Genomic DNA, 27,033 nt, shown 5'->3' on the forward strand with positions numbered 1-27,033 from the left:
TTAAGGCCAAGAGATTTAATGAGTCAAACACGGTGAGCTACAGGACCTGAGGGTCAGGCTGTAGCGCTGAAGCAAGGGCACGCCAGCCTTTATGGGGGTTTAGGGCGACCTGTCAGTCGGTTATTGGTCGGCAGGCGGAGCTCCATCCAGGTTGGTGGATTTTTTGCGGGCGTCGGAAAAGGTGAGCCGGACTGTGGAAGAAGAACCCGGAAGGTGCCGTTTCAGACGCCCCTTTGTTTGCCGGGTCACCATTTTAGGCCGGGCCTGGGTTTGGGCCCCTTTCTAGGAAAAGGGAAGGGATGTGGTTTGCTAGCGCCTGGCGGTGACCCTGGCGGTGGCCCTTCAGTATGCACTCATGCAACCCCAGCCACCATCAAGATATAGGACATTTCCATCACCCCAAAAAGTTCCCTTTTCTTTCTTCCTAGTCAGTTCCCCCATGCTGAGCCTCAGACAACCACTAACCTGACTTCTGCCACTATAAGTCAGACTTATCTTTCTAGAGTTTCATAGGAAGAAAATTACATAGGATGTCCTGTTTCTAAAAGTCTGACCTCTTTTATTTAGTACAGCATGTGAGATCCATCCACATTTTTGGCATATCAGTGGTTCATTCCTTTTTTATTGCTCAGTATTCCAATGTATTTCTGCCCATGCTTCCATTTAGATTGTCACCACCATCCTGTGCTCTTGCTTAACAGACCCCAAGTGCTGACTGACCACAACACCTCCTGCTACCACCACCACTGGCATTTCTGCTTGCAAAGCTACTGCCCTTTGATAAGAGAAGAGAATTCTATCACCAGAGTTCTCTAAGGGCTGTCCTGTGTCCAATCCATGCATTTTTGTATCTCTGGTGATAGAAGTGCCGTCATGTACTGCATACAACGTTTTGGTCAAGGATGGATTACATATCTGATGGTGGGCCCATACACTCATAATGAAGCTGACAAAGATCTATTGCTTAGTGGTGTTGAAGCCACTGTAATGTCACAGAGCAACTCATGACCTTTTTCTATGTTTAGAAATGTTTAGTCACAAATACTCCTATTGTGCTGCAATTGCCCACTGGGTTCAGTACAGGTCAATGGCCTAGGAGCAAAAGGCTGTGCCACATAGTCTAGGTGTGTAGTAGTCTGTGCCCTCTAGGATTGTACACTTTGATGTTCAACGACAAATCGCCTAACAATGTTTTTCTTAGAACATATTCCCATACTTTGGGCCGCTGACTCACTGGCAATTGTCAGACCAAATGAGCATGATTTGACCTTGTATATTCTTAGCTAATTATATTCACAAATGGGATACATGATTGCTATGACTGCTGTCCCCACAAACTTCAGATCTACAAATGAAGTGCTAAGTGGTTTTTGTAGAAGGAATCAATGCCAGTTTTGTTTTCTACGAATGCCAGGTTTGATAATTTTTTTCCAACAAAATGATGGAATATTTCCCATTTAGCAAAGTCCTCTAAGATAAATAGATACCAGGTGTTTCTAGTTATATTGGTTTCTGTACTGCTATCTGTTCAGACACAAGCTTTCTTTAAAATACGCTTAGTCATGATTTCTTCATATACTTCAACCAAAACAACATATTGCAACAGATTGAATGCAGAAGTAGATATGAGAACTCACTTGGGGTTAAGCCAGGCATTAAAGAGACGTTCACAAATGTAAAATAATGTTATTCTTCTAAATTTTTGTGAGGAAATATACCTATTGTAGAAATAACATCAGATAAACTTCCAAACTGAAGGACTGTGTTTCCAGATTAAAATGACTTTCCAAATGCCTAATATAGTAAATGAAAAACAGAAGGAGGGGTTGTAGATAAAAGAAAAAGAAGACTCAAGCAAGATCATATTAGGAAATTTTATCACACCATAGATAAGTAGATCCTGGAAGACTTCAGAGAGGAATATGAGATCACATGTAAAGGAGTCAAAGTGGCACTCCCCTTCTTGACAACACTGGAAGCTATGACAATGCAGCCAAGCTTTCGTTCTTAGAGAAAGTAGCGATCAATCCAAAATAACATTCCCAGTCAAACTCTCAATCAGTTGTGAGGGTAGACATGTGGGAGAGTGTTTTAATGGCTCCAATGAGCCATACCTCCCTGCAGCCACACTAATTTGCAGTGTGACTCTGCTGTTTCTCCCAGTGAGAGAGGGAATTTATTTCTTCTCCCTTGAACATGGGCTGGCCTTTTGACTTGTTTTGACCAATCTATAAAAGCAGTTCTGCAGTTGAGCCTTTAAGAGACCTAAAAGCTTCTCCTCTCCTTGGCAGCCTGGGACCATGCAGTGAGAAGCCCAGGTATGTCTAACATTCATACTTCAAGATATGGCAATATAATGTGAGATGCTTAGAGCAGCTTAATGCTCATATTTGATTGCCTTTTTCTTTAGAATTTTTAAATATATTTAAGCCATAAGACTTTGTTATATCTTGCAATTATTCTCTCCATCATGGCTCATCTTTTAACTTTGCTTAGGGTATTTTTTTTTTTTATGATGTCGTTTTGTTTTTAGGTAGCCACATCTATTCATAATTTCCTTTATGACTTTCAGGTTTTATTTCTTAATTAAGAACTTCCACTTAGAGATTTTCTTCTTAAAAAGCAAAAAAAAGAAAAACAGTTAAGCAACTGGTTGGTGCAATACAGTGGTAGCTATCAAAGAGAGAGCTAAGAGTCTAAAGGAGTTATCCCTGAGGAATGGCCTGGAGAGGAGGCCAGACAGGGACTTGCTGCCTTTCTATGACATCTCTCGTCCCCTCAGCTTCAGCCTGCAAGTTGCACTGATCAAGTATCCTGAATCTGACCACTTACTATCCTCACTTTTATCAGTCTGTTCAAGGCCTCCATCATTTCTTGCCTAAGTGACTCCAAAGGCCAGTTCACTGGTGTCCCGCATCTGCCTTCCACCCTTGCCCATTTTGGTTGTCCATTGTTGTGAAATAAGCCACTTCAAAATCTCATAATTCTGAGGTCTTCCTGGGCTGAGTGACTGGTTCCTCTGTTTACGTAATGTTGCCGGGGATATGAGCATCTGTGGGCTTGACTGGGCAGAATGTTCACAGTGGCTCACTCACCTGGTGGGCAGCTGGCTGGGTCCCCAGCTGGGACAGAGAGCTGTGGGCCTCTTTCTCTGTGTGGTGTCTCTGTAATGCTGGGTCCCAAAGCTAGTATTCTCATAGGAGGGAGGAGGAAGCCGGCAGTTCTCTTTTGAGGCCTGGGCTTGGAAGTCCCAGAACATCCCTCCCACTGCCTTCTAATGGGCCGTGGAGGAATTCTAGCTACCTTTTAGTCAATTTTCCAGTTCCAGGGAACTTTCAAAAACAGACACCATTCCCTTGGTGAAATCCACTGGTGACATCACACCCAGCAGGCCTGTGAGATAATGCCCTGCCTCACCTAGCATCGACTTGACTCTGTCCCTCATAGTGTTAAGACATTGGCCTTACCACTGCTTCCCTAGTACCCCAAACTCACTCTCCCTCTGGGACCTTGCACTTGCTATTCCATTATCCTAGAACAATTTCCTCCAGGCCTTCACTTAGCCACTTGCTCCCTTTACTTCTTCCAGACCTTGGATTCCTGCCATTATGTGCTAGTCTGTTCTGGGTCTCCTTCATCAGAATGAATGCAAGGTCCTTGTGGGCAGTGCTTTTCTCTGTCCTCACGTGCACTCACTCCTAGCACCTAGAATAGTACTGATCACAGGAGTGACATGCTGTAAGTATAACCTGTGGTTAACTGAACTTACTTTCTTAAATCTTGAGCACATACTGCTTTGAGAAAGACGTACATACACAAGTGAAAATAAAATAGGAAAACTATAGGGACCACTAGCAGGCAGATCCGCAACACAGCAGTCCTGCATATAGACCTGCTAGCGTGTGCATCTACTGTCTTAACAAGAACTGGCAGCTGTCTTGCTGCGTGCTGTCAGGGCAGCTGCTGTGGCAAGCCAAGCCTCTGATGGGGCAGTAATCGATCTTTCCAACGAATGCCTGGAGTTCAGGGAACTCGGATGAACTCATCACACACTCTGGTCCAAAGCCAGGGGAATGCTGCCCTTGGCATTTTTGTTTTAATCCACTTTTGGTGTCAGCTGTCCTTCATTAATTCACTCGATTTAATTAGAGGTCTGAACAAGAATCCCTACAGTAGCTTCTCGATGCTTCTTCAAGAGGCTAGTGTGTAGTCCAAAGCTGTCAACCCAAGTGAGCCCACATTTATCCAGAAGCAAGAGGCATGTTAAGGGGAGAATTCTTTTTTTTTCTTTTTTTTCTGAGTCTCACTCGGTCACCCAGACTGGAGTGCAGTGGCCGCTCCCGGCCACCGCAGCCTCGACCTGCTGGGCTCTGGCAATCCTTCCGCCTCAGCCTTCCAAGTAGCTGGAATTACAGGCATGCGCTACCACGCCCGGCTGATTTTTTGATTTATTGTAGAGATGAGGTCTTGCTGCCCAGGCAGGTCTCGAACCCGCGGGCTCAGGCAATCCACTCAGGTCAGCCTCCCAAAGGCGTGGGATTACAGGCTGAGCCACCGAGCCCGGCGAGGGGGAGAATTCTAACAGACACACATCCCACATGTGTCAGAAACAAAACTCAGTCCAGACAAAATTAATAAAGGCTATTTATTCATAAATGTACAGCAAGGGAAACTTCTGCTATCACCTTTATTTCAGCAGGAGTTCAAAGGCGTCAGAGAGTACATCTTATACAGTAAAAAGAGTAAATACTGACAGTGTTGCATTGGCAAACGTTCTACTGGGCAGGATTTGTGGAAGCGAGAGGCGAACTGGTCTTCGAGTGCATTTGCCATCCTTGACTAGCTGCAAGGGGTGAGCGCACAATTTGGGGACATTTCAGAAGAGGAAGGGGCGGAGGGCTTCCTGTAGCCAGTCACTTCCTGGAAAGTGGAGGTCAATGGATGCCTTTTGCAGTCTGTTACCATGGTTCTCATGGGGTGGGGTGGGAGGTGGTGGTGTGTGGCTGCCATGGCAGCAAGTTTCTCCCATGGAGCATCACATTTCAAATGATCCAAAGTGTAGAGCCAGGGGCATCTTCAAGTTCACCTGGCCACTCTGACCACCCACAGCCCTACTCCCACCCTAAGCCAAATTTAATGAATGGAAAAAAATAAGACACAGAGGAATTTGGTGTCTACACCTTAGCAGAGGTCAGAGTAAAACTGGAAAGAAGTTTTTTGGAATCCTAGACAGTGAATATAACCATCACACTTCTCAAAATAAAACAAAAAAGGAAAAGAACATGAATATACAATGAGCAATCATACAACCAGTTCCAGCTGGGCCCACTGGCCTCCCTGCTGCTGTACTAACAGACCCTGTGATGTTCAGGGGCTCCAGGGCTCAGAGCTTCAGAGTCGAGCCCTTCCCCAGCCCTGGGGGGTGGGTCTCAGCTGGTCTGGGTTGGTCAATGAATGGGCAACGGGACGGTGTTTGTGTTGCTATAACAATACCACAGACTGGGTAATTTACAATGAACAGAAATTTACTTCTCACAGTTCTGAGGCTGTTAAGTCCAAATTTGAGGTATTGGCATCTAGCGAGGTCCTTCTTGCTGAATCACCTCATCTTTTTAGAGAGTGAGAGGAGGAGGACAAGAGGGGGCTGAACTTACCTTTTTATAAGGAATCCACTTTGGTGATAAAGGCATTAATCCACTCCTGCGAGCAGAGCCCCGATCCAACCACCTCCTCTCAGGCTCTTCCTCACAATGCTGCTACACTGGGAACCAAGGTCCCAACACATAAACTTTGGGGGACACATTCACACCACAGCAGAAGGCTTCTGGAACAGGGAACTTAAACCATTTCTTTAGGAGACCATGGAAGTGACAGCCTACTTTCTGCCATGGGACATGACTTGTGTTTTTGTCTTTGGTGTGGGAAAGTGTTATACAACTCTGGTCAAACAACTTGGCAAGACTAATCAAAAGTCATAAAATCTCCTTTGATCTTAGAGTTCCCCTTCTAGTATTTTATCCTATAGAATCTAGGTATTTAGAAAGGAAAAAAAGCTACATGTCCAAAGATGTATTCGCTTTAAATGTTTTAATAAAAGCAAAGAATTTGAAAGAACCCAAGTATTCAGCAGTAGAGTGTCAAGAAACACTGTGAAGGACTCTGACATAGGTCCACCCCTCCAAGCCCCCTCCCACCCCATTCCTGTGCATTCTACCTAGCCCACCCCTTGGGGTTGTCTCACCTGTCACTGCCTTTGAGCTACTTTTTAATTATGTGAATTGAGAGTAATGGGTAATGCAGAAGCTTCTTGTCCACAGAAACTATGACCAGTGGAATGTAACTAATTACTGTTCTGTGGATATTGGCCAATTGTGTTAGTTTTGTATCTATGGAGCAAATTCATTCCAGCAATCCTGCTGGGATTATTAGATATTTATTTGTTCTTTGGATTCATCTGTGACTCAATGAAAGCATCTTACTGGTTCTCTCATTAACAAATTAAATATTTAATATGTTAATTATATATTTGCATAAGTCAATTTTACTTTCTTTAAAAAAGTTTGTCCTTTAACAAGGTAGTAAAATAGCTGGGCTTGGTTGCTCAGCCTGTAATTCCGCACCTTGGGAGGCTGAGGTGAGTGGATTGCCTGAGCCCGCGGGTTCGAGACCCACCTGGGCAACTTGGTGAGACCTCATCTCCACAATAAATCGAAAAATTAGCCGGGTATGGTAGTGCACGCCTATAGTTCCAGCTACCTGGAAGGCTGAGGCAGAAGGATCGCCGGAGCCCAGCAGGTTGAGGCTGTGGTGGCCAGGAGCGGCCACTGCACTCCAGTCTGGGCGACAGGGTGAGACTCCAACTCAAAAAAAAAAAGGTAGTAAAATAAATGTAGTATATTATGTGATAAAATTTACTTACCACCTTCTTAAAACAATTATAAAGACTTTACAGTATTGGGCTCTGTGGCTCGTATCTGTAATCCCAGAAACTTGGGAGGCAGAAAGTAGGAAAATCGCTTGAGGCCAGGAGTTCGAGACCAGCCTGAGCACCATAGCAAGACCTCATCTCCAGCAATATAAAAAAACATGAACCACCACGTCTAGCGTGGCTCATATTTGCAGTTAGGAGGCTGAGTTAGGAGGATCCTTTGAGACTAGGAATTCAAGGTTGCAGTGAGCTATGATCTCGCCACTATACTCCATCCTGTGTGACAGAGTGAGACCCTGTCTCTAAAAAAAAAAACAAAAACAAAATACCATATAGCAACATGGACAAATACTCCTGATATAAAACATTAAGTGGGTAAAATGCAGAAATACAAAATTTTTACTATGCTGTGACTAAAGCTAGAAATGGTTAAGTATTTAGGATAAGAACTAGAAGGGAAGGAGAAAAAAAATCAAGTTGGGTTTGTTAGGTGGTAGGATGCTGGATATTATTTTTAAATCCTGACTTACTCTGCTGTTAACATTAAAAATTTGCTTAATGGCCCTGTCCTAGTTTACTACTGTTGCTGTAACAAATCACAAGCTTGGTGGTTTAAAACAACACCAATACCTGGCAGCTCTGGAGGTCAGAAATCCAAAGGCCTCGTGGAGCTACAATTAAGGTACGGGCGGGGCTGTGCTCCTGTTGGAATCCTGGGAGAATGCTTCCTTGCCTTCTTCAGCTGCTATAGGCTGCCAACATGCCTTGGCTTGCAGTTCCTTCCTCCACCTTCAGAGCCAAGGGCACAGCACCCCAATGTCTCCTCTGACTCGTGTGTAGAGCTTGTAGTTATTCCAGATCCACCCAGGTAGATAAAGATGGTCTCCCCATCTCGGGGTCCTTAACTTAAGTCACCTCTGCAGGGTGGCAAATTCATGGGTTGGGAATTAGGGCCTCCAATCCCAATCCAGAGGATATCTTTGAACTTCAAGTTCAATGAGAACTAACAGCTTTCTTGGGTGCCTGAGTAAAGACACAAAACTGACTGTTGAGTGCAAGAGGACATAGTGTTAGATTCCATTTAAATTAAATCTTAGAATAGGCAACACTAACCTCTGGTGAAAAAAAGTCACATTTGCCTCTGTAGGTGGGTGGAGGGGACTGACTGGGAAAGGGCACAGTGAAACTTCCTGGGTGGAGATGTTCTGTCTCTTGATGGTGGCACAAAGGTGTAATGAAATACTGTCCACTAGCTAATGGTATGCATTAGGGAGAACTGTACTGATGTCTGCGATTTACTCTGAAATGTGACATGAAGGATGGCTTGATGGAGGGGCAGACAAATATGTGGCAAGTGTAACAGGATTATGATAGAATCTAGGTGGTAAGCAGGTGTCCAGTGTAACAATCTTTCACAGACCGTGGATTACCACTCTGGCGATCTAAACTACAAATTAACATAAAGGATTTAGAACATCTTGAAGAACCTCTATTTAAAATCAATGGGTCTCAGCCAGGGCAGTGTTGGAAGTTGTCCAGAAAGGTGTGAGAGCATTTCTGGTGGTTTCAGTAAGGGAAGAATGTTATTGTTATATACCAGGGAAGGTATTGTAACCACTCAGTTTGTCCACAGGACTAAGTCTTCCTACACCAAATGTCACTGAGGAATGCTAATTTAAAACCAAAATCTTTGGCTGAGTATGATGGCTTATGGCTGTAATCCCAGCACTTTGGGAAGCCAAGGGTGGGGGGAACTGCTTGAGTCCAGGAGTTTGAAATCAGCCTGGGCAACATAGCAAGACCTCGTCTCTACAAAAAAAATAAAAAGCATTAGCCGGGGGTGGTGGCATGCGCCTGTAGTTCCAGCTACTTGGGAAGCTAAGGTGGAGGGATCACCTGAGCCCAGAAAGTTGAGGTTGTGGTAAGCCTGGGTGAGAGTGAGACCCTGACACAAACAAACAAACAAACAAACAAATAATACATAAATAAACAGCCCCCAAACCTTCCCTTCATAACTCTTCCCTGATTTTCTTACAGAACATCTCTAGGGGACAATGACTCATTTCTTGAGAATGAGCGCTAGCTACTTCTTCATAACCCAAGAACCAAGCAGAGCCCTCCCCACAACAGGGTTCAGTTAACATCTGATGATAGGGGAGGCAATCCCTGACTATCTCAGCCTGAGGTCCAGGTAGTTCCTTTTATGTAAATCTACTGCCCCTGCTCCTACCCCAGAGTGCACAGTGAGGATGTCCGTTGCTGCAGGTCTTCTGCAAGATACCACCTTGAACACTACACTGCTACTGCCACACACAACCGACTCCACCCCCTACCCAAATGGCAAGGGAGGCACATGAAAGTGACCACCATGACACAGAGCTGAGAAAAGCCAGCATAAAGCACTTTTATTGCAATAATAAAACGTGAAACTCATATGTGGTACCGGGGTGGGGGTGGGGGCAGCAACAATTTATCTCACCAAATCACTACACAGGACAGCAAAGGGGTGAGAACGGGCCAAGGGAGGAGAAGCCAGGAAACGCTGAAATCAGCAGAGGAGTCAAGCATCACAAACGGGAGATGCTGAAGCTGCGATAACCAGCATCATTTTCCTAAGAGAACATTCAAGGATTTGTCATGAAGGCTGGGCTTTCACTGGGTGTTAAGTCTACAAACAGCACCTTCAATTTAAACTTTCAATTAAAGTTCTTAAAATTTAGGAAGTGGTGGAGCTTGAAAAGTTATGAGATTACAAAATTCCTGAAAGTCCATTAGAAAACCACAGGACGAAAAAAAAAAGCCAGGCCACGAAGAAGGCTTCAGAGGTCCCTGCTGGCCCAGGGACAGATACCTGTAGTGTCCAACATCGCAGTGAAAATGATCCGCTTTCAGAAGGCAGAGGGTCTGGGGAGTGTGGGGTGGGGCTGGTGGAGGCGAAGGCGCTCCCCTCCCACTTCAGTTTTGGGTTGGGCTTTTAGTTTAACCAAGGACATCTCTCAACTTGGAGAATAATTCAGCCCTCAACAGCGCCTCAAATCTGCTATGGCTTTGCAGCGCAGCAGCAAGAATGTTTAATATATAATAGATAAAAATTTCATCCAAAAAAATAATAAAATAAAGATTCTTGCAACCCACCCCCCAACACCAATTCCTACTCTAAAGTTAACCCATCACTTGTGCTGCTAATACTTGACTGTATGCTTAACTGGAAACCTAGATCCAAAAGACTGAAACTGAATCTTCACCCCAAAACAAAACAAAATAAAATGAGTAGTTGAGGTTCATGGCATGTAGTTTAGGTAAACACATGTACAGGGAGAAGGGGAGGAGGAGAGGGAGGTGTGGGAAGCAAAGCGGAGTGACAGACACATTCAGTCGGGCAGATGTCTATACAGAGTGTGGGGACACCAGGAAGAGCTCCGTGCGGATTCTGTGCACGCGGTTGGAGGCACCAGATCCCTCCATGGCAGATCTGTTGGGGACAGAAAATCTGTGAGTCCCAGCAAGGGACAGCCACAAGGCCATGTGCCCCGCCAAGTCCCTGCCCCGTCGCTGAGAGGTCTCCCTGGGACTGAGCCACCTGCTGCAGCTGCAGAGCCACATACGCTTGTGCTGGGCTCCCAGGTGAGCAACTTTCTGCTTAAATTGATCCATATATTTTGTTCCAATGTTTTTAACCTAAGGCTAAGTTCCCTTAAGTTCCCTTAAGTTTTTAAATTGATCCATATATTTTGTTCCAATGTTTTTAACCTAAGGCTGTCCATATGTCATGCTGCTGACAATATTGTTCCCATTATCACTGATATATAGGAATATAAACTCAACTCAGTTCTATACAGGAGTGTCCAACGGGCTAGAAATAGGAATCACCTGGGGGCTTTAAAACATCTTAGCCGGGCATGGTGGCTCACACCTGTAATTCTGGCACTTTGGGAGGTGAAGGTGAGAGGACTGCCGGAGCCCAGGGGTCCAAGACCAGCCTGGGTAACTTGGTAAGACTTCATCTCTACAGTAAATAAAAAAACTATCCAGGCAAGGTTGCATGCACCTGTAATTCCAGCTATTTGAAAGGCTGAGGCAGAAGGATCACCTGAGTCTAGCAGGTTGAGGCTGCGGCGGCCATGAGTGCACTACTGCACTCCAGCCTGGGTGAGTTTTAAAAACTTCCCAGATGATTCTCATGTGAAGTGCAGGCCTAAGCTGGCACTCAACGTGTTTAGTAGACTTGTTCATTCACTTAACGGATGGAACTTTCTGGGTTTGCCCTTGGGCCTTCTTCTAAGACCCTTGCGAGAAGCTGAGACACTCCGTGGTGGTGAGTGGGGAAGGTGACTTTTAGCCCGTCATCCCCCTCTCCACTCCTTCCCCTTCCTCCACCCAACAAGTTTACAGAGAGCCTGTTCCCAAACCAGCATAATTCCAAGCTCCCTTGAGTACATCTATGTTCAAATAATGCAGCTCTCAAAGAACAGGAAAGGGAGTCTGGACCAGGTGTTGACCTCTGGGCACACAGGGGCTCTGTAAAGTATCAGGGATGCACTCTCAGCAGGATGACAAGGGAAGAAAACAGTTCTCAAACATGACCAGGCTTCTATTACCTGCGTGTGTGTGACTCAAGCCACCGAGAAAGAAGATAGCTGAAAATAAAAAAGCCCCTCCACTTAAAGAAGCCCACAACAGGACAGGATTATTAGCAGCTCTGACTGCCATCCCCAACAGGCTGGTGGCCATTTGTTGCAGCTTTCAGACAAGTGCTCTCACCTAGCCCTGCTGTGTGGTCCCCTGGTGCCAAGGGCAAGAGGGAGCCAAAAAAACCGTCTAGGCTAGTAGGAAAGAAGACAACAGCAAGGTGTGCTTAATGATTCTGACACATATCTGAAAAGCTGTATGCCCTTAGGATACTGAGTTAGGTTCCCAGAAATGAGCATAGAGGAGGAGAAATGAAAGCCCTCTGGTACCAGGCTGCCACGGCCTAGAAGTGACCGGAGTAAGGCCATCCTCTCTGGCCCTCACTTTCCTTATCTGCTGCAGCATCAGGCTGACTCAGGCCCCTAAGGTCCCTTCCTAGGACTGTGTGACCTAAACATTCTCCAGCTTCATCTTCCCACTTCGCTCACTGATAACAAGCTGGCCTGGTGGCCGCCAGTGTCCCAGGCTACCCCCGAGGCAGGTGGATGGGGGCAGTGAGGCCTTCCCCATAACAACGGCAGCAATCACAACCCACAGGGATAAGAGCGCAGCATAGGTTAGGACACGATGTCATGCTCGGGGGTGTTTTCCTACTGGCTTCTAGAAACACAGGGTAGAGCAAAGTCATCAAGAGGCTTATTTGCAAAGAACTAAAACTCTGGCACCAAAAATCTGACCTGAGTATCCATAGTCCCCAAGTTAGTTTTACTTGGTAAGCTGTACTTAAACACATGTCAACAGCTACTGCTCCTTTCCTTGGGGTGACCAACTTTTACATTCAAAAGCTACCAAACAGAGGAAGAAGGCAGAGGGAAAAACAACCCTGGCACATTTTTGTTCTCTTTGCCACCCACTGACACTGGGCATATCACAGGAGGAGCAAAGGCAGTTCAAGGCCTTTCAGCATTAAATTTCCTTACCCAAGAACAGGGAGCTCGGGGAGGAGGCCGTTCCTGTCATTCCAGTTTTAGAAGTTCCACATCAAAGACGAGAGTGGCGTGTGGTGGGATGATGCCAGGGTGCCCAGTGGCACCATAGGCATAGTCTGGAGATATAGTCAATTTGGCTCTCTGACCCACACTCATCTGTAAAAAGAAAAAGGAAGATAGATTCAACTGGACATACTCCCCAGCTGTCTCCAGAGAGCTGCTTACCTGGTGTTCCTAAGCCAGGAAGATGCTGACTAAGACATCCCAGTGACTTTGCTGCTGTCTAGGTATCAGACACCTCCCTATGCAGGACCTAGAGGTTGACAGTCAGACTTCCAGGATCCCTGCATCTCACTCTAAGGGGTCCAATGGCAGTTAAAACCCCTCGACTCCCAGAGGGGTCAGTTCCTCAACCTTTCTATCCAGGTCTCGCCACCTAGTTCCTTTCAGGGGTCTGCCACTCAAAGGACATGTTAAGTGGCATCCATGCCCTTCTTGAAAAGGAATACTTTGATCAAACCCTTGCTTTAAAATAAAATATACACAGAAAGTAGCATCAAGGGAGGGTTAGTCTATTCGTCTATACTTTCTATATGTATATGCTCTTATAGGAAAACTTCAAAAAGACAATATGATTTCTGGGGTATCAAATGGCATGTACAGTATGATACTATGTGGAAAAATACTTATACCTGTGTATTTATTGTGTAAATAGAAAACATCACTGGAAAGACACTAACAATACTAGCATTTTGCTATGAGGAGAATAGTGTGGATAGTGAGTGACCAGTGGGAGAAAGATTTTTACTTTAAAAACTGTATTTGCCGGGCTCGGTGGCTCAGCCTATAATCCCGCGCCTTGGGAGGCTGAAGTGGGTGGACTGCCTGAGCCCATGGGTTCGAGACCCACCTGGGCAACTTGGAGAGACCTCATCTCTACAATAAATCAAAAAATCAGCCAGGCGTGGTAGCGCACGCCTGTAATTCCAGTTACTTGGAAGGCTGAGGCGGAAGGATGGCCGGAGCCCAGCAGGTCGAGGCTGTGGTGGCCGGGAGCGGCCACTGCACTCCAGTCTGGGCGACAGAGTGAGACTCCAACTCAAAAAACAAAAAACACAAAAAACTGTATTTGTCCTATGCTCCTTTTCACCTATTTTCCTATTGTAGTATATATCACCTTTGTTGACAATAAATTTTTTTATTAAGATAAAAAACTCGATTTGTATTTTTTCTTAATTTCTAATCAAATACACAAATAAGTGCAAATATCAACTTTCTGAACAGTGAGCAGGTTCTCTTCTCTGCTGCATTTCCATTCCCATGTGTGCACCCCACGTGCTGCAACCCATGTGTGACCCAGCCGGAGGATGAATACACAGGAAGCTGCAGGCTGTGCTGAAGTGTCTGATCCTGGCTCCCTTCAGCAACTAGGGCATATTGGACCAAGGCGGTAAGGATGGTTAAAAGAAGATGGCTTTACCTAATAAACTTCAAGCAACCATATCCTTTGATTCAGGAATTCTAGAATATTCTGCTAACAACCCAAAAGTCCATCACAAGGAGACTGGTTTCACAGGCACACCCACACAAGGGATCAGTCATTAGAAAGAATACAGTGGCTTTAAACGTACAAACATAAAAAGAAGTCCAAGATAAAGTGTTGGATGAAAGAAAGCTGCCAAAATAATACTTGTGGCAGGACTTCACACCTGTAAACATGTAAAATCAAACAACAGCAGCAACAGCAAAAGGGATAAGGGGCACGAGACAATCCCACCCCTCCCAAGTGTTTAACTCACTTGTTGAACAAATATTCTGTGGAAGAGAGTTTAAAAGATGTTTTATGTAGATCTCAAACTATGTAGACTTCTCACAAGTGACAGGGCTGTGACTGATCCCAAAGGGGAGGCAGGCATCTTCCCAATATTCCACCACGCCTCGCCAAGCGTGGGATGCAAAGCTGGTTGATAGCACTATCTTGGTGGCAGCTACAGCACTTAGGACACACAACACAGTGATTGTTTCAATGCTGGAACAGTCACAGAAGATGGGCTGTGGTATGGACAATGGCTGGCACAAGAGCTGGGGGATAAGCTACAGGCCCAAGAGTCGGCAGCCCGGGAGACAGGCAAAACGGTTGGCAAGGAGCCCCGGGGGAAGCAAACCACAAAGATCCTTCTCCTCATACTGCCAGCCCTCTGCCCTGCAGGAACAGAAACCCAGACACCTGGGAGGGGAAAGGTTCAAAGTTTCTGAAAGCTAAACAGTTTATTTTATAAAGGAAGTAGATAACAAGTATTCTGGTAAAGAGAGAGACAGAAAGCTGTCTTTTCATCTTGGCTAAATTTCCAATTCTCTTTGGTGAGAGGGAAATGGACTCATTATCCATCATGCAGAGCCTAATTATAAAGTCCCCTGGGTCTCATGCCACTGTAAACATCCCTTCACCTGGTTAGAGCCAAGAAAAAAATCCCTGGGTATGAAGGAAGAACAGAATCCAACTGAAATTTGGCAACCCTAGGTCCCCTATTGTCTCCTGAGAATTCTGTCGCTTTGGAAGAGCAAAGCTGTTTCTACAGATGCAGAGGGAAGAAGTGAGGAGGCAGACTCAAGATAAACAAAAGGACTTTCTCCACAAGCATGACCTCTCAGACATGGTCTGACACACTGTGGTCAGTAATAAGACAAACACAAATGAAAACCATACTAGATACCATTCTTCATCCATACTGTCCTGAGGCTAAACGTTTAAGTACCAAGCTCTTGAGGCTGGAAAGAGATAGCATGTTCACAGACCTGAGGTGGCAGTTACAACAATGTAAGCCCTAACGATGGCAAGGTCTGCTAAAAGACAGCACATGCCCTCTAGTCACTCACTCACTTCTGGGAACACGTCCTGCACACATGTAAAATAAAGTCTGTACAAGATGGGTCACTGTAGTATGGTTTACAGTGGCAAAACACTGGGAAAAACCCAAATACCCATCAGTAGGGCACTAGCCAAATAAATTATAGCACACTTACCTAAGGGAATACTATGTAACTGTAGAGAGAGTCCTCCTCTTCTATGTATTGGTATGGGAAGTGTCAAAAACAGAGCAAATGAAAAAGTACAATGCAGAACAGTGGGTATGTGCAAAGATAAGAAAAAAGGAGTAAGTTTTTGCATATGCTTAAACTCCACAAGAAACATTAATAAAAGGAGTTCACTGTGGGGGATGAGAAACTTCACTTACATTTTTTTTTATTTTTGAGCCACACGAATGTGCCACCTATAAACATCTTTTAAAAGGTAGATACCAGGAAACAAAACAACACAAACAAGAACATACCTGGGCAACCCCTTCTTCCCAGCCTCGGATCACCTCCTGCTTGCCTAGCATAAACTTAAAGGGCTTGTTCCTGTCCCGGGAGGAATCAAATTTCTTTCCATCTTCAAGCATCCCTGTGAAAAAGGGCAGTTGTAACATGAGCAACAAAGAGTAATGACACAGGGCAAGTCAGAGGCCAGCGGCAGAGCAGCCATCACAGGTGCCAGCGCTAAGGGGCCGGGCTGGGGTGTTCCAGACCCGGGAGGACCTACAGTGGCCAGGAAGGACTCCTGTGACCTCACTGAGCAGGCAAGGAGTTGGGGTAGCCCCTCTGCCCAGACCTTTTCCCTGACTCCCAGCAGTAAGTCAGTCAACCACAAAAAGACTAAGAACAACTATGGTGCCTTGAGGCCCACAAAACAGTTAAAAGCCATACACAGTGCAACAAGCACTATTTCTTCCCCAAGACCCCCATCACCTTTTACATATAATGTTTTTTGTTGCTGTTTTGATTTTTATTTTTTGATACAGGATCCCACTCTGTCGCCCAGGCTGCAGTGTTGTTCAGTTCACCACAGCCTTGACCTCTTGTGCTCAAGTGACCCTTCCACCTCAGTCTCCTGATTAGCTGGAACTACAGGGACGGGCTATCAGAGTCGGCTAATTTTTTTATTTTTATTTTTGTAGAGATGAAGTCTTACTATTTTGCCTAGGCTGGTCTCTAATTCCTGGGCTCAAGTGATTCTCCTATCTTGGCCTCCCGATGCCATGATTATAGGTATGCATCGCCATGCCTGGACTCATATAATGTATTTACATAGTTTGCCACTGTTCAGCAGAGGCAGACCCCTCTACCATTTGCCACCCCATTATGAACATGACCCACACACCCTGCCTGCTGCTCTCCAGATTGTGGGGGACGAAGTGTCATCCAGAGGAGAGGAGAACCTACTCAGCACCATGGGGTGTGGTAAGAGGAAGCTGAAAGGCAAGCTCTCAGCGCATTCTGGTGCTGTCAGACACCAACCCAGGACCTGAGGCACACAGCTGAGCCCTTGAAGGCTGGCTCTTGAGTTGTCATCTTCCTGGGTTGAGCCAGAGAGATGAAAGACAATGGTGCCCCAGGCCTCTGAAGCTCATGTTTGTGGTGAACTCTTTCTAACAGATGGCTGAAGAGATAGGAATACTAAGGAGGAAGACTGAATGCTGTTCTCAAGAATTCATCAGTAAACTCAGCAAATGATAATGGCTCTGAATCAGGGCCTGGTCTAGGTGCTTTCCACATACGAACTCATTCAAGCCTCTTCACAGTCCTATCTCCATTTTACAGAGGAAGAAATGGAGGCAGCGAGAAGTTAAGTTCTTGCCAAAATAGTAAAGACAGACTAAAATTCCAAATCCAAGTTTTTTTCCTTCTAGACCAGTTTTTCAAAAGCCAGACAAGTCACATTGGTGCGCTCCAACACAAGGGGAGCTCCAAGGATAAAGGTCCCAGAGGGTAAGTACCATGAGAAAAGAAGAACCGACATCTACAACAGACATCTGCAAGTCCCTTTTCAAAAAGACCATCAGTGCCGGTTTCTCTGGAAGCCAGCACCAATAAATTGTGATAGCTGACACTGAGTTCCTGAAAACTCACAAACCAGGGCCCAGATTGGAAGGGACAACCAGCTGCTGACATGCCATTGATACAAAACTAATTTTACTGAAGACTAAGGTGGGCTTCCACCATGGTTCTAAGCATTACTCAGAAGACCTATCCAAACATACACTTCTGTTGTGCATGTATGTGTTTGGGGAAAAAAGGGAAATCCCAACAAAATTCCAGCCTAGAAACAATGTCAACGCTTATAAGGAGGATGGGGAAGCAGAGATGAATGAGTGTTATCACAGCCACCAGACTATGTGGACTTTTACAACACAGGAAATGGAGAGGAAGCAGGGTGGATGTTGCTGTCTTAACAGAGCAGGAGGGGAGACGGATGTTCTGGGGCAGAATGGGCGCCAACACTGCCTGGAGCCTGAAGCTGGGAGATGGGCCCTAGGACGGAGACAGGAGAGAGGGGACCTGTCCCTGCGCCAAGTGTGTGCAGAACCAGAGACTGGCACCCCAGAACTGGTGAATTGGGGTATTCATTTAGTTCACTCCTTGGTCAAACACGATCACTACCTGATGAAAGAAATGACAAACGACAAGACTTGAAGAGTTCTCCAAAAATGAGATACTGGGAGGGGGAACAGGTCTCCAGGCTCCACAATTCCCACTGGACATACTGCCTTTAGCCCATTTCAAGCTCTGCTTTACACATTGAACCCAACCCAGTGAACTCAGAGCCAAGGGTGAGAGCAGGCAATGAACACGAGGATTCTCAGAAGCCCTTCCCTGGCCAGGCAGGGCCTTTCCATCCACCCTCGTGAGACTGCTTATAGCAGAAATAAGGAAACCAACTCCAAGGCTCAGTAACTCGTCCAAGGTCAGAGCCAGTGAGTGGTGGGGCCTGACTCTCACAAAAGGCTTTCTTGAGGACTGTGAGCCATGAAGGAGATAGAAACCAGAAATGAACTCTCCCTGGTCTGTGCTCTTCTGAGCAGACCTTGAGTTGGGGCCTGGGCCTTCCTGAGCAGCCACAAGAAACTAGGTGAGGAAGCACCCTAGGAAAGGGCCAAGGAAGGGTGGGGGTGAAGGGGTCCTGGTTTCTGAGCCCTGTCTGCAAAGGCTGGCTGGACTAGAGCCACAGAGAAAAACGTGCTTGAGAGGGGTCACCTTGAACCAGATTCAGGCTCCTCAGCCCCCTTCCTAATTCAACATTAATGTCCCAGAACTACAGCAGCCTGGCCCAGCAGATGAGCTGGAATCATCCAAGCCCTTCCCCTATGCCAAGGTTGGTGTGGGGTTAGGCATATAGGCCAGCATGGGCACTACTTCATCTGCTGTGAAGTCTTCTGGTGTCTTCCAGGAAAGTTCTGCCTCCCCAGTAAAAAGGAAAAGAAAGACACTCAGAAGAAAACTCCTGCCCTCCCTTCCTGTTGAATGCCGTTGTGTGAGGATTTGATGTCTGGAGCACCACAGGGTGCTCTCAACTAGCCCTGAACCACCACCCTCAAGACTTGTGTTCTGAGGTGATTCCAAGTGTGCTGTGAAGGCAAAGCTACGGAGACAGTAAACAGATCAGTTGTTGCCAGGAGTTGGGGTAGAGGGAGGGACGAACAGGCAAAGCACAGAGGATCTTCAGGGCAGTGAAGAGACTCTTTATGATAATGCAATGGTGGATACATGCCACTGCACATCTGGCCAGACCCACAGAAGAAAACTAAGGACTCTGGGTGATAATGACGTGTCAACATAGGTTTACTGATTTTAACAAATGTACCACTCTGGTGGAGAATGGTGACAATGTGAGGGGTTATGTTGTGTGGGACCAGGGGACATATGGGAAATCTCTGCACCTTCTTCTCAATTTTGCTGAGAATCTAAAACTGCTTTAAAAACAGTCATAAAAACAAGGCTACTTTGCCTTAGGTCAGGTCATCAGTTACCGACAGCTGAATGTACCCTAAACTGGCATGAGGTATCTGACACTTAGCTAGCAACCCCAGTGTGGTGCTGCCATGGAGAAATAGCAAAGAAATGGAACTCAGCAACCAAGACCACAGAGTCATAACTAATCTGTGACAACCGGACTGGTGTTTTCTATCAGAACCAAGTATATACATTCACACTTTGTATATAACAAAACAAAATTTGCATGTAACAATTACTACATGGAATACACTTCTAGTTTTTAAAAACAATGCTGAATGCGATCCATTAAACTTATTCCATGATACACTAACAGACTGTTGCCATAGTTTAAAAAATACAGTAGACCTATAAGGGAATCATCCTATTTCTTGCCAAATTGGACCAGGGCCCTGACCTGGGCCAGGTCATATTTTGAGTGCAATAAAACAAAAAAAACAAAAAAACAAAAACAAAAACACAGGGTGCTGTACTGAGACAGACTCCCTGCACTTTCCTCTGATTATTGATCAAATGCAATGCCAAGCAACCTCCAGATATGACATGCATCAGTGCTGCTTTACCTGAGGAGAGATGCTTCAGTTATCTGACTGGTATCAGACACAGCGTCCACTTGCTGCTGAGCCAGCCTGGAGATGTGGATGCCCTTCAGTGCAGAGACTGGGAGTCTGTGAGGCTGCTTAATTCCAGCTCTCCTAAGCCTATCTGGGACACTGAAGGGCAAAGTCTTTCCCTATTATTTCAGAAAACCATTAAAGGCCAGGAAGCAGAATTTCTAAATAAAGGATCAAGCAGGACCTCTGCCTAGGATCCTTACTCTCCTATGCTATTTTGGAAGATCTCCTGTCCCTAGGAAAGGGACATAAGCCTTTTTCCAGATCACAGCCACCACCGGAAGGGTTGGACTGAGGGTTTTTAGGCCTGAGGATAGGATCTCCCATCATCTAAGTCCAAAGGCTAAACAATAATCCCCAGAGACTAGCAGGGGGGGTAATATGACTAAGTGGGTGTCACGCAACTGGCACGAGCTATGGGACAAGGAGATGCTAGAAGAGGGGCTTCCCCAGTGGAGAGGAACAGACAACCTTATCTATGGCTGTAAGTTGTTGGGCCGGGAGAGTAGGCAACAGAGGGAAAGCAGTATCTCCTAAGAAGCAGGAATGAGTGTGCACGTAGTGTTTTGTGGCAATTATGCTGGTCAGTGTTGAATGTACAACATGAGAGAATCTGTGATGGTCAAAACAGGTAGTGAGGACTTCCGTTTCTGGCCAAGATGGAGGACAGGGATTAGATGTGTTCTTGAAACAATCACAATGAACCAAGCAACAAACAAAAACCCACAAAAACCAACTCAGACAAAATAGCTAAAACATTGGTTTCTAGGACACTGGACATCTGTAATGAAGAACAACTACTCCTGAGATATGGGAAACAAACAAGGTGAGTCCTCTAACTGCTCCAGCTGACATCCTGGGGAGTTTCCTGGGAGAGGGAACCGGAATACAGCTCAAGGCAGCCAGGGCCCACAAGACAGAGAAGCAGGCAAGAGAGAGCTGCAAAGAGAGAGATGGCCAGAGATTCCTTCCTGAGTATCTATCAGTGCATGTGTTTGAGGACACTTATTCAAGGCCAGGAAAAGAACCATCCAAAAGGCTTAGAAGAAAAGCGCTCAGTGCTCACAAGGCTGGGATTAGTGCCTGTTCCTAACAGTCAGACTGAAGCCGCTCATGGTTCAGGAGATACTGGGTGGAATACTCAGGAAGATCCTGTCTTAGTAGCAGGAAATAATCAGTCATACACTGAGCACTGCTCCAGACCTAACAAATCACAAAAGCAAATTCACAAAGTCTATCATCCAAAGCAGGAGAAAAACATGACCTGCAACGGAGACTTACCAATCAACGGAAAACAACCCAGAGCCGACACAATGGTTAGAATTAGCAGAGGAGGGCAACGAGACTCAAACTCTCAGAGATGAAAAATACATTGGGCTGGAAAACTGGATATCCACACGTTAGAAAGTAAAAACACCATTATCAAGCATTAATTCAAAATGGATCTTAGACCTAAATGTAAGTGCTAAATCTACCAAACTTCTAAGAAGAAAACATCGGAGAGAAACCTTTGTTACCTTGGGTTAGGCAATATGATCTCTAAAGGACTATCCATAAAATAATAAATTGAACTTTATAAAAATTTAAAATTTCTGTACTCTAAAAAGCACTATTAATACAATGAAAAGACAAGCCACACCATGGGAGAAAACTTTTGCAAAGCAAATATCTAATAAAGGACTAATATCCAGAATACATAATAAACTATCAAAGCTCAACCATATGAAAACAAACTCAATAAAAAAATGGGTGAAAGGTTTAAAGGGACACTTCACTGAAAAAGATATGTAGATGGCAAGTAAGCACATGAAAAGGTGCTCAACATTCTTAGCTGAGCAAATAAAACCACCAGGAGTCATGTCTACAACTATTGATTAGAATGAGTGAAGCTACAAAGACGAACCACATCAGGTATTAATGAGGATGTGAAGGAATTCTCATATACTTTGGAGGGGATATAGAAAGGAGTAGCCACTTTGGAAACCAGCTTGGTAGTTAAGTTAAACATGCACTTCCGATATGACCAGCCATTTTGCTCCTGGGTATTTATCCAAGAGAAATGACAGACTATGTCCATACAAAGACATGTACACAAATGTTCAAAAACAGATTTATTTATTTGCAACAGCCCAAAACAGAAACCAACCCAACATCCACCAACTGGTAAATGGGTAAGTATACATATGCAGAAAATCATTCAGCAATAAAAAGGATCAAACTATTGATACATGAAACAACATAGATAAATCTCAAAATAATTATGTTGACTGAAAGAAGGCAGACAAGCGTACATGCTGTATGATTCCAATTATATAAAACTTTAGAAAATGCAAACTCATCTAAGCTGACAGAAAACCACATGAGCAATTGTCAGGGGAGAGAAAGGAGAGGGCATTTCAAAGGGGAACAATGAAACATCAAAACTTGTGAAACTGTACATTTTAAAAAGGTAGTTTATTGGATTTCAACTATGCCTCAATAACACTTTTAAAAAAAGAAAGGAAGAAAAAAAGCAGGCAGTGGCACTTACCCAAACCCTGCATACGTTTAGCTCCTGCCCACTCCGGCAATGAATGACAAGTACCTCCTCTCCCTGGGAAGGGCAGTAAACCTCAGCAGTTGCTCGCTTTTAACTCTGGAGACTGTTGTGCCAGAACTGAAGCCCTTGAACGGTGAAGCCACCGGCCAAGTCAGTGCCATAATTTCCTAGAGAAAGCACGCTCTGAGAGGAGGCAGCTGAGGTTACAGCACAGATATGACTGCTGACAGCCTCGACTTCTAAAGCCACTTCGCATAAACATCAACAGCACTGCCACCTGTGTGCAGAACTGACCACTTTCATTTCTAACCATACATAAGCCTACACCTCATGCCCCAACCTGCCTGGAACAGTTCCATATTCTTCATCTCAAGCATTAAGTCTCGGCTCTCCCAACTGGATGCAGCCCAAGCTCACGGCCCTGCCTGAACTGTGTCCCAGTAGTACTTAGCTCAACCCTGGTACTTGTGGTGCTGGCACTCATGCGCACGCCTGGATTTCCTTTCTTTGTGTGATTTTTAGGAACCTGCAGGACAAGCACGAGGTCTGCATATTTAGACTTTCCTCCCAATATGGTAACAAGAACCTAGGAGGTAATCCCAGAATGGCAGTCTTGACTTTCAGCTCCTTTAAGTTCAGTGAGAAAAACATGGAAATTTGGGGGCCTCCAGTTAAAAGCACAAGACCATGAAAAGAATGAAAGCGATGGCTGCATGCAGAGGCTGTTAGTCATCTCTGAGACTCCTCTCAAAATGTTCATTGTTCTTTAGAGGACAACCATACTTAAATCCTCGGAGAGGGTTCAGGAAGGTTTAAAAAACAAGAGGCATCGTCTCCCCTTGTGTCTCCCCCACCGCAGCCTGCTCTTTCCTTCTACCTATCCGTTTTGAGAGTGCTCTTGTTTGAACGAATTGCAGAGAGAGACTTGGCCAGCAACTGCCAGGCAGTGTCCTCCGACTGCTTTCCTGGTGCTTGGGCCAGGTCACAGAAGTAGTGGTTAGGACCCAAAACCAGGATTTGGAGTCACAAGAACCACTGCATTATTATTTCACAAACAACTCAACAGAAACGGAGTCATTTCCAGTGCTCTCTGCTCTGTGGGAGGCAGGGTCCCCTACACCTTCTACTAGGTGCGGAAAAAGGACTGACGGCATCTTTCTTTCTTGAGTTGAAGTCTCACTCTGTCACCCAGGCCGAAGTGGCACACTCACGGCCACCCCAGCGTTGACCTGCTGGGCTCTGACAATCTTTCCACCTCAGTCTTCCAAGTAGCCAGAACTACAGGCACGTGCTACCACACCCGGCTAATTTTTGATTTATTGTAGAGACGAGGTCTCCCCAAGTTGCCGAGGTTTGTCTCAAACTTGCAGGCTCAGGCAATCCACTTGCCTCAGCCTTCCAAAGTGTTGGGATTACAGGCTGAACCACAGAGCCTGGCCTACTGAAGGCATCTTGAGACTCAAGGCTCCACACTTGCAGTGAGAGTGCATGACTCAACGTAGTTTAAAATTGCTCGTGGATCTTTGCAGGTTTTCGTAGGCAGCATTTTGCAAGTCCAAAATATGGAAAGTTTTAGGATTAAAAAAAAAACCCTAAACTGAAATCAGACCATAACAAAATATCAGAACATCTTAAACCCCAAACCTTCAAAACAAAGTAAGGTTCTTAGTGTTTACAGTTGGGAGAGGGAAAAAGGATTTCTAATTTCAGCACACAGTGAGTTTCTTAAGCACAAAAAGTTCAAGGGTCGCATGGATAGAGGTAGCAGGAGCCAATATTTTTCTGTAGCCTTACATTTGAGCCCACTTAGAACATTCCCAGATGGGCCCATGGCCTGAGGTCTGATGGCTTAGTGGCTTCCCTTCCCTCTTTTCCTACTGGATACAGGACCTGACCTGCCTAGTCAGAGATGCATAAAATACACAGCCTGCAGACCCCAGCGTGGTGAAGACAGCGCCCTCATGCCCTGGTCAGCACTCATCCTCACGTCTTCATTCACATATTTCTATGCTTACCAAAGGGGCTGGTCAGTTGTGTTTGTTCTCAAGCCCATTTATGGCAGCCATGCCGCTTGTACACAGATATCATAATCCAATAACAAATGAGTGTGAATAGGAGAGTGGTCCTAGCTGAATGCTTTGAAAGGCTCAATAAAGACAAGTTATTAAAAAAAAAAAACACCTTGCCGGTAAATAACTGTATGAGACAACTACATGTTTGGAAAAAGAAATCTTAAAAAATCTGGAAAGGTTTGGTATTTAGATGATCTCACAACAGTCCTTGCTCTACTTTAAAAAAGGTCAAATTGGTTTTTGCAAGAACTATGATGGAAAACTCCACCAGCAGAGCCATACTCAAAGACCCAACTCTTTAGCAAATGATCTGAGTTTGAAATAAAATGTTTGCAGAATCGATGTCACTTTTATGACTAATGTATCAACTACCCACTTGTCCCAATCGGGACGGGTGAAAAGGGATTCTATACTTAGGATTCTACACTTAAGTAGGTAAAATATTTTAATTCAAATCTTACATCTGTGTTCCATTTCAGGGCCTCTGTGGCTGCATACCTGTGCAACCTTCCTGAAATGGGGTTCAGAGAACTCCTTAGGAGTGGTATGAACAAAGGTCAAGTATCTGCCCAAAGAAGGAACCAGCTCCCACATATCATTTTCCTGATATCACAAACAGTGCAAGCACATTTCCCACATGTAGTACAGAAATGCATCTGACCTTTGGCTAAGTCCCTTTAGAGTCTATGACCAAAAGTGTATTTTCTTTTTTTTTTTTTGAGTTGGAGTCTCACTCTATGGCCCAGACTGGAGTGCAGAGGCATGCTCCTGGTCACTGCAACCTCGACCTGCTGGGCTCCGGCGATCCTTCCACCTCAGCCTTCCAAGTAGCCGGAACTACAGGTGTGCACTACCATGCCTGGCTAATTTCTGATTTATTGTACAGGCGAGGTCTCGCCAAGTTGTCCAGGCGGGTTTCGAACGTGTGGGCTCAGGCAATCCACTCACCTCAGCCTCCCAGAGTGCTGGGATTATAGGTTGAGCCACCAGGCCCAGCTTAAAAGTGTATTTTCTTTTTTTTTTTTGAGTTGGAGTCTCACTCTGTCGCCCAGACTGGAGTGCAGTGGCCGCTCCCGGCCACCGCAGCCTCGACCTGCTGGGCTCTGGTGATCCTTCCGCCTCAGCCTTCCAAGTAGCCGGAATTATAGGCATGCGCTACCATGCCTGGCTGATTTTTTTGATTTATTGTAGAGATGAGGTCTCGTATTTTCAAAGGCAGGGGCCATGATGGGAAGAACATGCAGGGTCCTAGCAGCAATAAAAAGAACACAGACCAGAATGTATGCCCTTACAGGTATGTCCTTCCATTTTAATCACAATATAAATAAGAAGACTGTCACACCATGTTACATGGGGAGAGGGAGAAGGAAGCACTACTTAACAGTGGCTAGTGGAGAATGGCAGAGATATTTCTGTAGGGTATAACGGCTAGAAACATGCATTCTGGACCTCTGTTCCAGACTCTTGCAATTCCCTCCCTGGTCTGCCTGCTTCTGCCCTTGCTCTCCTACACAGTCACCAGACAGATATTCTTTCAAAATATAAGCTAGACCCTATTACTCCTCTGCTAAAGCCCTCCCATGGCTCCTCCTCTCAGAAAAGAAGCTGAAGTCCTTAAAATGGCTACAAGACCTTCTAAGGAGTTGCTACCACCCACTCCCTCTGACCTCACCTTATTTCTCTCATATCCCTCCAGTCCGAGTACATTACTTCCTTATGTTCGGCATATACTCTAGAAATATTCCCATGCCAGGGCCTCTGCCCTTGCTGTTTCCTCTGCCTAAAATGATCTTGCTCAAATAATCAAATGGGTTACTTCCTTACCTCCAAATGCTTAAATGTCACTTTCTCATTGAGGCCTTTGCTGGTCTATCTAAAATCTCATCCCTTTCCTGTTCCCTCCCTAGTGCTTACTGGCTTATGCACAATACAGTTTCCCTTACTAATCGCATTTCCTATGTCTCTTCTACTAGTGTAGGACCTAGGAAAGCAGGCATTGTGTCTTCCTCACTCCTAAAATCTTGGTACCCAGAACAGTGCCTTGCATACAACAGAAGCTCAATAAGTACTTGTAGAAAAATCAAAGGTAACTTTACCTCCTCCAGGCCTTTGTATATACTTGGAAAACTCTTTCCTCCTGCCTGGCTGAGTCATACACACCCAAGACCAGGTGGTACTTCTTCCAAGAAGTCCCAGCCTACAGGTACAGGCTGCTTGAGATACACCCATTGTGACAGAACATTCCCCGTAGGTAAGCCCCCGGAGAGTAACACTGAGGCTCTCCCCAGCTCCTAACATAGTCACTGAAATGACCAAGGAAAGGATTTGGTGTGCTGACCTGTGTGTAGATGACATAAGAGGAAGGAGTGGTCAAAACTTTATTAATCCGCAGGGACTGAGCGAAGTCCAAAATGTAAATATTTTCTTTCTC

At 45.3% G+C, this 27,033-nt stretch overlaps 1 protein-coding gene across 4 annotated transcripts; it reads right to left on the reverse strand.

The window, feature by feature from the left end:
* FKBP1A (FK506 binding protein 1A) lies at positions 1-27,033 on the reverse strand. Of its 4 annotated transcripts, none has more exons than XM_008052408.2 (4): positions 22,522-22,549; positions 15,879-15,991; positions 12,538-12,702; positions 1-191 (listed from the first exon to the last, which is right to left on the reverse strand). In XM_008052408.2, exons 1-3 carry the CDS (start codon positions 22,532-22,534, stop codon positions 12,574-12,576), a joined length of 255 nt encoding a protein of 84 aa, XP_008050599.1. In that variant the 5' UTR covers positions 22,535-22,549; the 3' UTR covers positions 1-191; positions 12,538-12,573. The 4 variants fall into 4 exon arrangements, 3 of the variants coding, with proteins under 3 accessions (XP_008050599.1, XP_021565374.1, XP_021565373.1); XR_002481618.1 differs by lacking the exons at positions 1-191; positions 22,522-22,549 and adding exons at positions 9,309-9,947; positions 10,298-10,400 and having other exon boundaries at positions 15,879-15,998; XM_021709699.1 differs by lacking the exons at positions 1-191; positions 22,522-22,549 and adding exons at positions 9,309-10,400; positions 26,941-27,033.

Source organism: Carlito syrichta, unplaced genomic scaffold (assembly GCF_000164805.1).
Source record: "Carlito syrichta isolate Samal-C Ts95f unplaced genomic scaffold, Tarsius_syrichta-2.0.1 Scaffold274096, whole genome shotgun sequence".
NCBI lineage: Eukaryota > Metazoa > Chordata > Mammalia > Primates > Tarsiidae > Carlito > Carlito syrichta.